General features: G+C 38.8%; 1 protein-coding gene across 1 annotated transcript in view; it reads right to left on the bottom strand.

Annotated features, from left to right (window-relative positions):
- The window catches only part of NEURL4 (neuralized E3 ubiquitin protein ligase 4), a 1,403,612-nt gene extending 1,387,243 nt beyond the window's left edge, over positions 1-16,369 (bottom strand). Inside the window, exon 1 of the mRNA XM_044076219.1 lies at positions 15,196-16,369. Within this exon, the coding sequence (XP_043932154.1) occupies positions 15,196-15,363 (168 nt within the window). The 5' untranslated portion in view covers positions 15,364-16,369. The remainder of the gene's footprint in view (positions 1-15,195) is intronic.
- Between the last annotated feature and the right edge of the window lie 482 nt (positions 16,370-16,851).

Below are 16,851 nucleotides of genomic sequence, written 5' to 3'. Positions count from 1 at the left end.
TACTGGGTCTACTGAGGGTGAATATACAGTCCTAGGCAGAGACTTCGGATCCATAGTACATTTCTTCGGATCAGAGGAGGAACCTGCCAGGCACTTCATCGGATCCAAGGACAGCCGGATCACAGGGTGATGCTGGATCTGATTTAGTTTTCTTTTTCTTCGGCTGAGACGAAGTGGAAGAAGTAGAATCAGAAGACCTGGACCTTTCTGATGGGTCACTGGACTTAGCTATTGGAGACTGAACTCCAGCGATGGACTGACAAAAGGTATTTGGCAAAAGGCCTTTCAATATTAATTTATTTTGTCGTTCGGTTAAGGCTCTTGGGTTGAACCCATTGCAAACATCACATTCCTAATCCAAGTGTTCAGCCCCCAAAATAGTAAACGCATAGGGAGTGAGCATCAGTAAAAGGCATTTGTGCCCACAGTTTGCACATTATTTAAACCCTTTTTCTGACACAGCCACAGGTTAAACAATCAGGTATCTACTCTAACAATAGCAAAGTAAACACTGCCTCTAAAGAGAGAAAAAAAGGCTGGCAAAGATTTTTTTTTTTTATATATAAACAGAACGAGGAAAGGACTAACACCCTTACAGACACAGGGGTAGGAAAAGGCCTACCAACAATGGCAGTAAGAATACATTGATGAGTGGTGTACTGACAGAAGGTAAAGACGAAGTGCAATGAAATACACTTGACAGAAAAAACAAGTTATTAGATAGGGAAAATTTTACCAGCGGATAACAAAGATAAATTTTAAGGAAAAACAATTATGTTATTGTTCTGGTGCGGTGTTTTTTTTTTTCCTTCTATAAACCTACCTTATTTCTATACCTTCTGCCCCCACCTTTACTGAGTGTCCCCATTTTAGATATGCTATCATAGTTTGCAAGATCCTCTCTTCTCTAAACTTTAGTGCCACCTGTGTCTGTTTTCTGGCTCTTCATATCTTCTGTATAATTCCATTCCTGTAACCACTCAAGTCACTGTTGCAAGTTAAACTCTAATAAGGTCACAGTAATGAAATTTAAAATAAATTTAAGTGGTTGAGTGTTAACATTCACAATCTCCACTGATACATTTTGTGACTAAGGTGAAAGTCAGTGACCATCCAGTGTTAAAAAGGATGCCCTGGAAAGAAAAGACATTTGGGGTACTGCAAGACCTGCCCAAATAGTACAGCAACTAAAAGACTCCTAATCAATCTTCTGACATGATTAGTCATCCTACCAGGGTCTTTACCATTCTTGTACTCATGTCTCATCGAAATACAAGACCAACTTCCACAAGCCACACATTACACCTATCATAGAAAAGTGGATGAATTCTGGTGAAGTCTCTTCCTATTATTACTTTGCCCACAGAAATACAGACCCAGATGGGTTATTCTGCTCTTCATAAATGAAAAAACGTAATGGCATCACTCTAATCTAAGCTGCCTTAAAGACTGACACCAACCCAAACTGAAGAGCAACAAAACGTATTCCTGGTAAAAAAAACACCACCACATTGCTTCTGCCTAGCAACCTTTCTCCTCCTCATTATAATGCTTTAACATCACCTCTATTTGGTCAAACAAAAGGAGCTTTATTCTCCTCTGTGTGGTGAATATCAACTGTCTTAGTTGGCTGCATCGTGGATAGGAATAAAGCTCCAACTCTGACCCTGTCAATCTGGATTCCAATGAGGTGGAAGAGAATAAAGAGCCACTTACCTGCTTGTGTCTTTTGGGGGGGGGGACTAATGCAGCCAGATGTCACAGTTCCAGATGAAGATTGGGGCCAATGAAAGAAAAGGGTTTTCTTTCAGATGTGGCAGGCAGGGCATTTGAGAAACATCACCAAAGAAAGAAGTTAAGTGATCCCCTCACTATGTTTACTGCAAGGCATAGCCAGCAAGCATGAGAAAAAAGTTAACATGCTGCACATTCCTCTGGGTAGTATCTGTAACACGGAACTGCCTCCTCTTTCCTCCTCCCAAGCCTGCTGACTAAACAAACATTCAGTCAGATGGAAAACCGGCATCCCCAGATCCAAACAGTAAACTGGACAAGGGAAATGCAGAATTGGAATGACCAGCACTGACAGAGCAGATGTCTTGCTGTAACACAGCATCAACAGTTAAGTCTGTTAACCAAACTCAGGCAAAGAATATCACTACAAGTTAGGAGTTGATGTGATGTAGTACAACTGCATTCATAACAGATGTGCTGTCTGTTGATAAACAAGTCCTGAAGAAATCAAAGTGGTGTTTTATGAAAGCGCTAAACAACTTGTGAATTAAATTTGTCATAGTACCGTTGTTTTGTCCAAGCTCAAATTCAATTTCTCAGTTTTTAGTTTTCATTTATTCAAATAGTACAGATTTTTGGCCCACTTCAAAATACTTTTTCCCTTGAAGTGAGATTTTTTTTTTGGTTCTTGATGTAGTCAAGTGTCTTCTCCAGTCACTTACTAAAATTCATAGTTTTTACAAGTGAAAATCAAACATAGGCAGTTTACTAAGTGGTTAGTTCTGTATATGCAAGATTTGCTCAGTCAAACACACCAAAATTTGAAATAAAAGTTATGTTTTACTCTAATTAACCTTAGCCAAAACCCTTACCTTCAACTTAAAGGGTCAGCATGGCAAAATGCAAGATTTCAAATGTAGAGTAGAAAGATGAATTTAGGTAGAACGAATGCTCTGGGTGTGCTGGTGAAGTTATCATTTAAAGTGGTCCTGCTGGAGATCAAGAAAATTTTGAGTAAATGCGGCAAGTTCATGTACAGTTGGGTGTGGATGGAAAGGGTGTAAAACTCTGCAGACAATCTGATGCCATCTTGACTTTGCCACAGAAAAACTGAGCAAAGAAAGATCAGTTTTTGGATCCTAACACAAGTTTATCAGTCAATCATAAACTGGTCAAGCTGTACAAAAGAAAACAGAGAGAAGGACTTAAAACGTGTTACACGTAAAGGAGAAAATGGTGACATGGACATGTTTTTTGGTGAAAACTCACTGAAAAGGCCTATTTACTTCCTTAGCCAGTTTTAGAAAAGTCTGGAAGATGACCGCATATTAATTTAATCTGAATCCTGGTACGAGAAGGAGGTGCTGCATTAACAGTTAATTAGCAGGAAAGAAATGCAAGAAGGAAGAAAGAACTTTCTTTTTTACCATAATTATTATTCTAAGCAAATCACTCATCAATAAGCACTTTTCTGAAGCAATGTGGAAATGCTGACAAGAAAAAAATGATGTTTACAGATAGTGCAAGACTGCTCACAAATCCAGCAAAAGCTTTGGCCGGAGTTAGCAGTTTTACACTAGTAGAGAACATAACAGAGATGACACCATGGTCTGACAAAGCCTGAAACAAGGTCTGTGCAAGTGTTTTCCTGAATGCAGGATGAGGAGTGCTGACAACAGAAGAACGATTCTGGTGAAGGGACTGCAGGACAGAATCATCCAATTTCACTAGCAAAATTCTGTTACTGTAGAAGATAAAATCTGTGGGAGATAACGGGACAAAAATCAGCATCATCGTTATTTAGTCATGCCTTATAGTATTTTTTACTGGTTACTTACCAATGTTTTCAAATGCCTGGTACTGAAACTGCACTATACAAAAGACTGAAAGCAATGTCTTTTGGCTTTTCCCCGGTTAGGGGTTGCCACAGCAGATCACCAATCCGCAGCTTGATTGTCAGTAGTTTTTTTATGGTGTCGAGTTGCCAGCCTAAGACTGAAATTTTCAGCAACAGGTATTTTACCTCACAAAATTCACCAACGGTTATATTTTATACTTACTTCAGACTATACAAAAGACTGAAGTACAAAACAGAACTATTGGTGAGTTTTGTATGGTAAAATACCGGTTGTTGAAAATTTTGTTTTCTTATTAAAATAAGAAAACAGGGCTGCTGAAGAGTTTTTCTGACAACTGCATTTTTAAGTTACTAATAGCACTATTATCAAAACACAATGCTATTTGTATGACAATGATAGTGAGTTAGAGGTAGCAACCCTCAGATGTACTACTGGATAAATACTATAAGACCTGCCTGATTTTTCTCTGCAAGTATTTTGATTTTCCTGTAAATCAGGTCTCCCCTAAGGGATAATGAGCGAGTACTCATGACACCTTAACATGATACCTGCAGGCTGTACAACAGGAGGATCCCTTAGGGGACCATGGGTTTGACTATGATTCCATAAACAGCAAGATAACGGGACTAAAGGACTTTGATGCAGTACAGTATTTTGGAAGACGATTTCTAACAAAGGATGCATAAGGCAATGTGAAAAGGATCCCTTACGTGTTGACCGACATATGCAAAAGACAAGCACAGAGTACATATGGTGCTGATAAGCATGACAGCATTTGCTGTGAAGTTTACATTGAAATATCTATGCCCAGGTCCTTTACTTCCATTTTCTTTTTCACACTAGGAGGCCTCTGGAATCTGCCACAAAAAAAAAACTTGAATATGTAGAGAAGAAACAGTGAAAGTGCACAAAGCATACAAACCTGAAGAAAGTTTTTTAGGTACTTTTCCATTAAACCCCTACCACTTGCCGCTGGTCTGGATCTGGCATATTTCTTCACTATAAAATCCGAGTTAAAAGCAGAGAGACATCTGAGACAGGTATGCATGTGTGGGACAAAAGTTAAAATCAGAAATAGTACATATTCAAGCCACAACAACATATAGTTAGAAATTATCCTGTTGCTTATGTATTATCGCAACCAGATTTTTGTGTTCGCGGAATGTGTTGTGAATGAGTACATGTAAAACCCACGATCAAACCAAGAGTCAGACTGTACAACTGTTGTGAAAAGGGTATGTTATAAGGTCTTGTTTACATCTGGCATGTTTCTATTTCTGGACTATACACCTTGCAACGTGCCCTTTCTACAGGCAAAGAACTACGCAGAATAGTTAAGAAAAAAAAGTCCAATTACATGTGAGAACTGCTATGTACTAACATAAAACTGCACACAATATGTACTACATTCAGTGACTGCAAGTAGGAGGGGAAATGTCGGAAATAGGCATCTGTACTCTTATCTTAAAAAAAAAACTTGCCAAACCAACAGTGTTTACAATGCATGACTTGGAACTGTACACATCTTACAGAGTGCAGTGAAAGTGTTTTAAGAGCATTGCCGTTGCAATGCTAACATCGGGGGAGGTATAAAACATACAATCAAAGCAACAGTCACAGTTACATGTCTAATCATCCAAAGTTGCCATACACTAAGCAATACAATGAAATTGACATTGGACAAGGCAGACTGTGAAAGTACCCAAATTTTTTGGCATTGGGAATGTACTCACTGTAACATAAATTACACCAAAGTGGTGATTCAGTCTTCCTTTTAACTCCGATTGTAGGTCAGTGACCAGCGGCAAGTGGTAGGGGTTTAACGGAAAAGTACCGTTTTTTTCATTGTAAAGATTTTAAGAAGTTTGTAATACTTTTATTAACAACATCAGGGATGAGAATGCTAAGATAAATGTCATTAAAATGTACAAGGTTAAACAGGTCTCTAATGATTACAAGTACTGGTTCTATTTTTTCACTGTAAGGATAAGGACTTGCAACAGGATGATTGCATTCAAAAATACAGCAGTGTACACCAGTCGTTTTGAATGCAATTCCACTAGCGTTGCTGTTATGGACAAATAAAACTTGACAACAGCACTGCTCCTTCAAACTCCCTGATCTCTCTGATCACGAGCTAAAATATATCATCTACAACTGCCTATACATGCCTTCCAAATGCACCACAACAGTTTTATGCACCACTACCTTAAAGCAAATATTAAAAAGAAAATAGGGAAACAGACTTAGATTCAACTTGGCAATTATGAGGTAACCGAGTGTTTCTCACGACAAAACATAAAAATATCTGAAATGTGAAAAGCAACAAAATCAAGTGATACTACTGCAAAAATCACAAAACTCCTTTGTTAATCCTAAACGGTTCCACACAAAACAAGAGTACAGAGTTAGAATTCTACCTCCAGTCTTCTCAAAGGAAGATGGCAGTCAGCAGCCAACAGCTTAGCCAATCTAGGGAAAGGAAGCAGGCAAAACCACTGCAATACCAGCATATATTGGAGACAGAGATACAGAAAATACAGGGCATTGGCTGGAGACATACTTCATTCTGCCAAACTGTGATTGTGGTTGTAAACTTAACAGGGTGTGTGCAACAGCAAGCATGCACACATACAAAAATCACAGCAGGCCTCACATCTGTAAGAGAATATGTCCTCCACTGGGGTTTGGTTACGGACAGAATATGGAGAAAAATCTTCAAATATGTGCAGATAACAGCCAGACTGTGATAGCTCTCAAACTAAAGACAGGTAATACATTAACCAGAAAAAATAAATAAATAAACACACTCTCGCATACTACTTTTGGTGGTAGTAAAAGCAGTTATCTTGCTTATCAATTGTCCTTCCGTAAACAACTGTGCTGGAGATGAGCATACTTCTTGGACATAAGCATATTACATGGAGATGTCTATTTCTACATTCTACAACTGACAAGTAACAACTTCTTACTGACATGCACACTTCTTTTCATACCCTGAAAAAGATACTCTTGAAAACATTTTGTTATCTTGGTTCTTGTAGCAACTTTCAACTATATGACCTCTACGAACCTGGAATAACAGCTAAGACACAGCTAGCAATAACTTTCTTGGTAATGGAATAAATGTATACTGATTTAGCTCCATGGAAGTATACTATGCAACATCAGTTCTTCTTTTGCATTCTGATTATGGTACTCCTTACAGACTTCATATCTCTGAATCAGTTTCTCTTATCTGTGCAGACATCTTCAGCCAGTAAGCAATGCTTACATTTAATAATTTCTAAGCACAATTTGTGTATCTTAGCATAACTTCTCTCATATGAGTTTGCAATTTTCAATTCTTTCAATTTAAACATACACATTTGCATGCACAAAAGTCCATCTTGGCATGGGCAATATGCCTTATACCTTTGTGCAATACAGTTTTTGGTGCCAGCTGCCCAATATGACTTTCTTTTTGGCTGACTGCTGCTGACTATCAGCTGTTCCCAGCTCCTCTCTTGTCCACTGGATCAACAGGACTCTATCTTCTCCTCCCTGGCTATTCTCAATCCGGGCCAGTGAGATGATAGAGGACCCCAGTGCACAGTCAAAACTGCTGCAAAGGAGTGTTTCCTTTCTTCCCATATTCCCCTTGTCCCCTGTGCACTGCCAGTACCACCCTGTGGAATAAAGTAACAGAGATTAGAACTGAACAGACCCTCACTTTTCACAAGGGGTTGGCATCAGCAAGATGCCCCATCCACCTTCAGAAGTGTATTATTGTTGTTTTCCTGTTCTCCACAAGGAAACTAAACTGCACCAGTATGCATCAAGCAATGATTTTTTTTCTAATAAATGCGTTTTCTTTTTTTTTTTTCCTAGTGCTTTTTCTGAGTTTGTTCAAATGTATGTGCGTGTGAATGAGAAGGAGGACAGATGAATTGGGAGGATGCAGGGAACAGAGTTGGCGAAGGCGGATGAGTTTAAATACTTGAGATCAACAGTTCAGAGTAATGGTGAGTGTGGAAGAGAGGTGAACAAGAGAGTAGGCAGGATGGAGTGGGTGGAGAAGAATGTCAGAAGTGATTTGTGACAGATGGATACCAGTAAGACGGAAAGGGAAGGCCTACAAGAGGGTAGTGAGACCACTATTTTATAGATCGTGGCATTGACAAAAAGACAGGAGTCACAGCACAGCTTTTGCATTGGGTGTGACAAGGATGGACAGGATTAGGAATCGGTATATTAGAGGGTCAGCTCAGGGAGGATGGTTTGGAGACAAATCCATAGAGGTGAGATTGCATATGGAGCTGCCAGGTAAGAGGAAAGATTGCATATGGAGCTGCCAGGTAAGAGGAAAACAGGAAGGCCTAACATAAGGTTTATGGATGTGGTGAGAGAGGACATGCAGGTGGTTGGTGTGACACAGCAAGATGCAGGGGACAGAAAGAAATGGAAACAGATGATCCACTGTGGCGACCCCTAATGGGAACAGCTGAAAGAAGAAGATGATATAGGAGATAGAACCCTTCAATCAATCACGGTTGTAAGGGATCTGGGTACTCTTGTTGATAATTCCTTATCATTTGATTATCACGTCTCCACAGTAGCTTATAGTTTTTTCTCTGACCCATCTAATTTCCAAAGTCATCTCTACTACATCCAAGAAGTCTTACTTTTTCATTACTCTATCTTATCAGGCCCATTATTGAATACAATGCACCTTTTGGCATGTATTTATCTAAACATATCACACAACTTGAGACCTCAGAGATTCATAATTAACAAGAATCAGTGACCGCAAAAATCTTAGTTATCAAGAAATACTTTTTCTGTACTTACGTCTCTTACAGATGGGTCTACTTCTAAATTTCGAACTTTCAAAACGTTGACTTTCTTATGGTCGAGACCATAAGAACGGAGCTTTGATACTTCAAATCATTTAAATGGAGATTGACGTACAGCACAGAATAGCATATTTACAGTTTTCCTCGCTGTAGTGTGATCTCGGGGTTGGTATATTTAATTACCAGGGGGTGTGGGGGGTGCAGGGGGCCTGCCCCCTGCAAAAATGTAAAAAAAAAAAATTAAATTTCAAAGTTTCAAAACTTCAATCTTATTGTTACGACCATACGAAAGTCGATGTTTGGAAAGTTCGAAATTTAGAAGTAGACCCCTTACAGACTCCTCGATGGAGATCTAGGCCTAGCCTTTTGTGTCATGAAATATCCAACCATATTTGATCTCCTATTCCCTCACAGAACTAATGGTACATAAAATACTCTGTTAAAACAACAACTTTTCTCAGCAGACAAATAAATAAGACACACTGTTGTGATAGATTCATATCTCAAGATATTCCCCATCTTTGAAGGAAACTTCCACTACATATCAAACAGAGTAGCACCCTTGCCACTTTCAAGGTAAACTTAGATAATTAGATGGGCAGCTTCAAATTCTCTCCCGATCTAGCTCGTCTTGCCCTCCTTAATCTACCAAAATTATAACCCTTCTGTCCTGAATTTTAAGCTTTTCAGATCAATGACCACTCAGTGCTCTTGTGTCATGTACTACACTCCATTTTCGGTAGTTGGTGGAGAGGATTAAGGCTGTGAGCTACAGTTCCTGTGATACAAGATTTGATTTCCTCAGACCTCATTTGCCTACTTTCTGACCTTGAGCAAGTCACTTAACTAGACACTGTTCCCAGGTTACTCATGAAAAGGGACTGTGGGACGACATGGTTAACAAATGGATATTGGTATTAATTAATTATTATTATTACTGTACCACACATGCCATCTTCCTTTTACTCTTTATACTCAATAATATGCACATCTTTTGAAACAATTTTGTTTCTTTTATACTTTTGCAAAATGTTTTTACCACCCTAACTACATATTTAATTAATTTATAGTGCATTTCCTCGTTCCTGAAGCCACACCTTGTAGTCAAAGATGCTATTTTTATCTGCATGGCATAGCTGCTTCTCAAACCCAGTTAGGAATCTCATGGCTTCCTAATTATCGCTTTTATTTTTATTTTAAATTTTTCCTACCTACTTATTTTTACATTATCACCAGTCATAACTATAATGAAGCATAAGCATACCTCCAACATCAATTCTGATTCTCACAACATTCTAGCCATTTGTTACTCTGTTCTTAATATTGCAGAATTGTCTTATCATTAAATCATACATTCACCAAATTCAGTCTTTTGCTGTCTTTAACCAAGTTATTTAAGCACTGAAAGTTTTTTTCAGCCCCTACCCTTTAATTCTCTGCAACAAATAAATGCATTACAAATGGCAACATTGTCTTAGTCTCAAAACAAGACTTAAAATTTATATTTAATGACTGCTAACTTTAACACTTTCAACTTCAAATACAAAATAAAAAAGTTTTACTGCTTGCTTACTTGTGATTTGTTGGAATATTGCAAACCAATTTTTTTTTTTGGTAATTTCAGCACCGGTGAGATGCAGCTTAAAGTTTTAGATCCAAAGCTTTCAGTTTTCAGACAAGTTACCATGAGGATTCAAAGACCAAGTGTTGTAGTGAATTTGTTCTTAGGGAAAATATGGGTTTACATTATTGCAAAAACAGAATGGTGGTTCAGAGTTTTTTTCATGAGAAACACTCAAAAAAATTGCTTCCTTAGCATAATAAGATATGAAATTTAAAAATGAGTAATCTGAAAAATAAAGAGTAATTTTCTGTTGATACTGTCAAAATATGAAAAAAATTGATTTTTTTCTGCATTCCCTTTCTCATAATGCAAGAAAAATATTTTATTTATATTACTCAATGGTCATGACAGTCCAGTAATATCATACAATGGAAATTAACTTTCTTTGTTTTCTTCTTTCTCTGAAAATCGCCAAGTGAGCATCCACAATTCATTCATCTTTGGGATTATAAATAAATAGATAAATGCAACTTTCTTACTCTGTCATAAACTCTTGAAACCTCAAAATGAGAATGCTAAAAGCCCGTGAAATGTTATGGCAATCACATGACACATCACTTCACTAAATCTACTCTTAAAGAGACATACCATATTATCCTACAGTTGCGCAAAAAAAAAAGTTACCGAAGCTGATACAGATTTCTGTGAGCTCTGAGAAGGGCCGATTTGTGTTTTGAATGCTCGTTCGGGTGTTGGTGGTAGCTCTAATAAGAGCTTTTTTCTTTTATTCTTCAATGCGTCTCCGGTTGCTCTTACCAGAGCTTTTACAGATCTCTGTGAGCTCTGAGAAGAGCTGTTTGGTGTAAGGTGCAGATCCACGTGAGCTCTGAGAAGAGCTGTTTTGTGTATGGACACAATGGGCTCTGGGAAGAGCTGCTGTTGTGTCCTTCGGTGTTCCGCGGTGGTGTTGATCTCCGTTGTCCTTTGAACTAAAGTCAGTAACCCCAGAGTTTTACAGTTCAATTTTAATTTTAAATTTAATTTTAATTTTTATTTTTTGGTTATATTTAAATATAAGTTTTGGTACAGTTTTTTCAAACATAGGTATAATCGTGACAAAGCAAAAGGCTCCAACGCATTGCTAGAGGTTAGGAATGGCACATATGAACAAGTAGCTGGTTAATAAAAAGGAACTAAATAAGAGGAATGAGATGCTTCCAACCAGGTCCGTCTTCACCTTGTAGGCCTACTAGGGCCACACCCCCAACTAGTCACTTCTCATTGGACATTCTCAGCCACGCCCCCTCCACAGTAGCATAAAAGCAGCACAGCAACAGCTCTCAGGTCATTCTGACCAGCGCTTGGGGAGCGCACAAATAGTCCTTTTTAGGACTCACACAAAGCAAAAGAACTGAAGATTTGTTCAAGAAGAAGGACAATGGAGATCGACACCACCGCGGAACACCGAAGGACTCAACAGCAGCTCTTCCCAGAGACCATTGTGTCCATACACAAAACAGCTCTTTTCAGAGCTCACGTGGATCTGCACCTTACACCAAACAGCTCTTCTCAGAGCTCACAGTACACCAAACAGCTCTTCTCAGAGCTCACAGAGATCTGTAAAAGCTCTGGTAAGAGCAGCCGGAGACACATTGAAGAATAAAACAAAAACGTTCTTATTAGAGCTACCACCAACACCCGAACGGGCATTCAAAACACAAATCGGCCCTTCTCAGAGCGCAGAGAAATCTGTATCAGCTTCGGTAAGACCAGCCGGAGGCACAGACACAGCTTCGGTGAACCAAACAAAACAGTTCTTTTTAGAACTACCGCATCTGCCCGAAAGGGCATTCTAAACACAAAACAGCTCTTCTCAGAGCTCATAGAGATCTGTAACAGCTCTATATAGAGCTCCAGCTGTCCACAGGGCTAAAACAGCTCTTTTTAGAGCTAGCTCCACCACCGACTACACGTGGAAATCTGTTCACCGTTTAGGATCAAGAGTGAAAGGCTTTGTAAAATTGGTTATTCTTTCCCTCCGGGCAGGCATCACTCAGGATCGAAAACCCAACAGGTCCACACCTATTTTTCTGGTTTTATCTATTTAACTCTGTAATCAGATAGGTGGGCTGGTCCATGGACCCTTATCAGTCATGACCCAGATGAAGGTGGCAGTAACAGAATAAGGTGGTGTTACTTTAACTGCTCCTTGACATAGACTGGGCTGCAAGTGGGTGGACTTCAAACAATAGTAAAAGGATGGCAAAGGATGTATAAGGCAGCATGCATACACAAGTGATATGTCTTAGAAAAAAATCTTGGAAAGATCCAGCACCTTCAGTTAACATATGATGACAAGCTGCACCTTACTAGTCTTTCTGATGGACAATCCAAGTAGAAACTACAAGGTTAATTCTTTGAAGGTAGAGGCATACCTCATGTAGGGGTCCATAATGCACCACCTAGGAGCAGGCAAGAGTGAAAGCATTCATCAAACAATCTGAGGTAAGTTGGACTTAAAGGTGACATGCTTAAAAATGAACAAAGCCAGAAAAATCTCCAATTTACCTGTGGAGATCACAATTATCAACCAGACTATAATTCACCCCCCCCAAGAAAGTGAAAGTAGTATGAAGCATAAATGAGAACATATTAAAATACATGTTAAACTATGACAATGATCTGATTTGTGGTATTTTCTTTAAGTGTAAACAGAAGAGGTCTGAGACAATAAATATCTAATTTTTTTATGTCTACAAAAAGGATGTTAGGCTTTCATACCAACTAGGTCAGCTGTTATTTCAGGGTTACAAGAAGCCCAGGCAAAACCTTCCAAAAAATTACCCTAATTCACTAAGCAAGACTACACTATCAATGTTGCACCACACTCAAGAATCCAACAATTACACAGACACAATAGAAAATCTGAAATGAGTAAATAAAAATATACAGATCATTAAGAACAAAAGCCTATACTTTTATTATAAAACATCTTCCAATTAGCTGAACTTCAGACAAAGAAAACCTGGTATGCTAACATAAAGTCTGAAACTGCAAATCTGGCTAACAACCAAAAAAGGACTGCAGACAAGATTTTAAACCCTAATCGTTGTCCTCTGATTAAACCCTAATCGTTGTCCTCTGATTATCTGTATACATTAAAAACTTTTGTACTTAAATGTATTTTATTCGTAACTCATTCTTTATTACATTTGTTTATTGTATTTTTTTACTTGTATTGTAGTTTTCTTTAGCATTCTACTTGTATAATCTGCATTACAGTAAACAAAATGTGTTTCTTTTAGAGGTCTGTACTCCAGAATTAATATAAAAATGATTCCATGAATTCAGTGTTGTACTCTGACTCACAAATTATACATCTCATCTTTCAAGCCATCACTTCTAAAACTTCTTCTTCCTCCTCTTCTTTGGTCTTTTTCCTAATTCCTCAATTCGCTTGCCCCCTATAATTTTGTTGTCAGTTCAACATACCCAGGTTGAATTCTCCTAGAAAGAGGTACTTTAGCACTGTTGCTCACAATAACAGTCTAAATGGTAAATTACCACTCTAATGTCATACTTCGGTTACTGGGCCAAAAATGATTACTATACAACACAGGAATCAATTCCAAGCTAAGGTATATTCCCAATACTTAAAGAGTGAATAAAAATGTAACTTACTTCAACTTAAAGACTACTACTAATATATATTCCAGTCTCAAGAGTGGAAAGACTGTTTATAATATCCTGTCAAGACTATGTTTATAATATCCTGTCACCATATAGCCAACCGGTGGTGTGAATCTTGGTTCTAGATGATGTTCATTGTTGAAGTGACACCCCAACCCAAAGTGCAAAAAGGGGAAAGGGTGAAAAGATGGATGACTATTACTGTAATTCTGCAAATACAGCCATACATTTGCAAATCTTTAATAATGTCTTATTGGCAAGCATATAATTATATTTGGCTCAGTCAAAAACTACCTCGTTTCTTTTTCTCCTATGAAGTATAACCATGTTCCTAGGGATCTACTTCAAAACACTGAAATCTCATAATGTTGAGATTCATAACATTGAGACCAAAACATTGAAATTCAGAACACTGAAAACCCAAAACAATGAAACTTCAGAACATTGAAACGTAGCTTCATAACATTGAAAACTACATCATACATGTAAATAAGATCCCCTCCACCTATAAAAATACCTAACACACTTTCTACTATGTTTATGAAGGGGGGCAAGCCCCCCCCCCCATGTGGTACACCCCTCGTAAATGAAATATACCAATTCCAAGATTGCACTATAGTGGAAAAAAGTTAATTTCCTAACATCAGTGTATGGTGATTGCGATAAAATGAGGTTAGGAAATTAACTTTTTTCCACTGTAGTGCGATCTTGGAGTTGGTATACTTAATTTACGGGGGACCCCCCCATTGAAATGTAATAAAAAGTGTGTTAGGTGTTGTTATAGGTGAAGGGGATGTTATTTACATGTGCGTTGTAGTTTCCAATGTTATGAAGCACACTTTCAATGTTCTGACTTTTCATTGTTTGTGGTTTTCAGAGTTTTGGGATTTCAATGTTTTGGTCTCAACGTTATGAAATTTCAATGTTTTGAAGTAGACCCGTTCCTAAACGGTGCTAAGAGTGTATCATTTTCCAGCACATATCAAAATACAAGTTCCTAGATATTGCCCTACAGCCCTTTCCCCGTTGTTGCTGTCAACTCTTTGTGGACCACAATTTCCTCCTAGCAGAAACTTCAGAATTAATTCCTGACCTCCACAACATCCCATTACTAAACTCACAATCCTATATCCATTGATTTCCTCAAAACTGATCTTGAACCTTCCTCTCTTAAAACAATACCCCAAGCTACATCACACCCCCAAACACACAGACATACATACCCACGTTCCTTTTTTCAATTCACATTCTAATGTCAAAGTCTAAAAACTCCTGTTGCCTTTTCATCACTGTCAATCAAACCATCATTTCTCTTCCTACAGTCAATATCCCAGGAAAAATACTCTCCCTAGTTCCCACAGTCCCATTCTGATACTTTCCTTCTACACGTCCCACTTCTCGCGTTCTATTTTGAAGTCCCTTTGGCATTATTTACCCTCTGCCCTGCCTGTCAGGTGTATACTCCTCACCAGCTATCAACTCACTGCTCTCCCCCCTCCATCTTGACTCTTACCTTCCTGTCAATGCGCACGGTAAACGTGTCTCCGTCTCGCAATGGCTCACGGCTCAGCACCACACCATGGTTGAACTCCTGCACCGGCTGGTTCCGTTTTGCCGTCCGGTTCCCATTTGACAGGGTGATCAACTTACCGGTGCGAGGATGCAACTCCGCACCTGCCATTTCTAGCCCAGCAGTCCACCTCCCCAGGGTCTTGCACACCACCACCCTTTCACCGCACCTGTCACCAGTTCACACCAGCAGGTATCATCGGCCCGACAAACGGGACGCGCCGCATTACGGCCCTGAGAAACCCGAAACCCCCTCCCCAACTTACTGATTTACGGCAGCGTGGAAAGGGGATAGTTTTGCGATTCTAAGTAACGAGTTGACAACAGCTTCTTCACCCTAAATGCAACTATTACGGAAAAAACGATTGGCATATTTGAAAAATATGATCGGGAGGCGCTGCATGAAACCCAGTAAAGCAGTCCCTGTTTCTTTACACATGTATGTGGCATGCGACACACTTCTTTACGGCAGTGTGGCCTGAGTAAGGTTCAGCTTCAGCTGTTGGTTACTAGGCAGCGGGGTGTGGTAGTGGAAGCTTACTGTTTGTTAAAGTATATTTTTTTCCCTTTTAAATTTTGTAACGTTGACACTATATAATGGGAATATTTGTTTCCACATGCTATTGTATTATTTATACCCCTTGTGTAACTGCTTAAGTTTTCTGCCTTTATAGTTGGGAGTGGACCCACTCACATTAAAGAAACATGAATGCAGAACGTTATGGGATCCATTCTGTCATATTTTCTGGCGCAGGGTTGTTTCTCCTATTTAGGGTCACGAGGACACGAGAAGACATCCGCAGGCTTAATCTTGGAAGTGACACCAGCTGAGTGCAGTACCGCTCGCACATCCTGGGGCAAATGGGAATATAATTCACTCTACAATATGCCTGTATTCGGGATGTTTTCGAAAACATGAACACGCAATAATAATCAACAATAGGGGGACAACGGACTTTGCATGGAAGGTGCCTAAACTGGAAAGCAAAGCGAATTTGCTAGTACAAAACAGAATAAAAGTATAGCGTGAACAACATATCTGAGAAAGGGCTTACTGATTACTTTTTGTATCCAAACGTTCCTGATCACGGAGTCCGGAGTAAGGCACAAACTCCAGAAAGGGGTGTACAATGGTACAGATATTACTGCACGCCCAGGGGTTTGGACTGTTGCCTCTCAATCCCTGGGCATGTAATAATACATGTTCCATGCACGCATCAAATATCTTATGACACTTACAGAATAAGCATCTGTATTTCTTTACAGTAAGAATTTTACATTTAGTCATTTATTTTTGGTAATTATATGTTTTATAGTTTATTTTAATGTAAAATAGTACCTCCGACTATTTTAACTAACGGTTAGAACTTTTTAATTGTGCGGAATTATGGTCCGAACATCATTGACTAATCATTTAAATTCTCTCTTTTGCCAAACTTTTATGTGTTGATGCACAGTGTGGATTATAAACAGTTGCTAATATGTGCTGTTGCACAATCCAGTTTATAGAAAGCTGCTATTTGTACACAGTACCTTGACGGAGTTCTATCAGGTGAGTGAATCCAAATGAACATGGTAACATATCAGTAGCAGAGTACTT

This window comes from Protopterus annectens, chromosome 7.part0 (genome assembly GCF_019279795.1).
Source record: "Protopterus annectens isolate FY-2018-M chromosome 7.part0, PAN1.0, whole genome shotgun sequence".
Classification (NCBI taxonomy): domain Eukaryota; kingdom Metazoa; phylum Chordata; order Ceratodontiformes; family Protopteridae; genus Protopterus; species Protopterus annectens.
The sequence above is the reverse complement of the archived record's forward strand: the minus strand, read 5'-3'. Positions and strand labels throughout refer to the sequence as shown.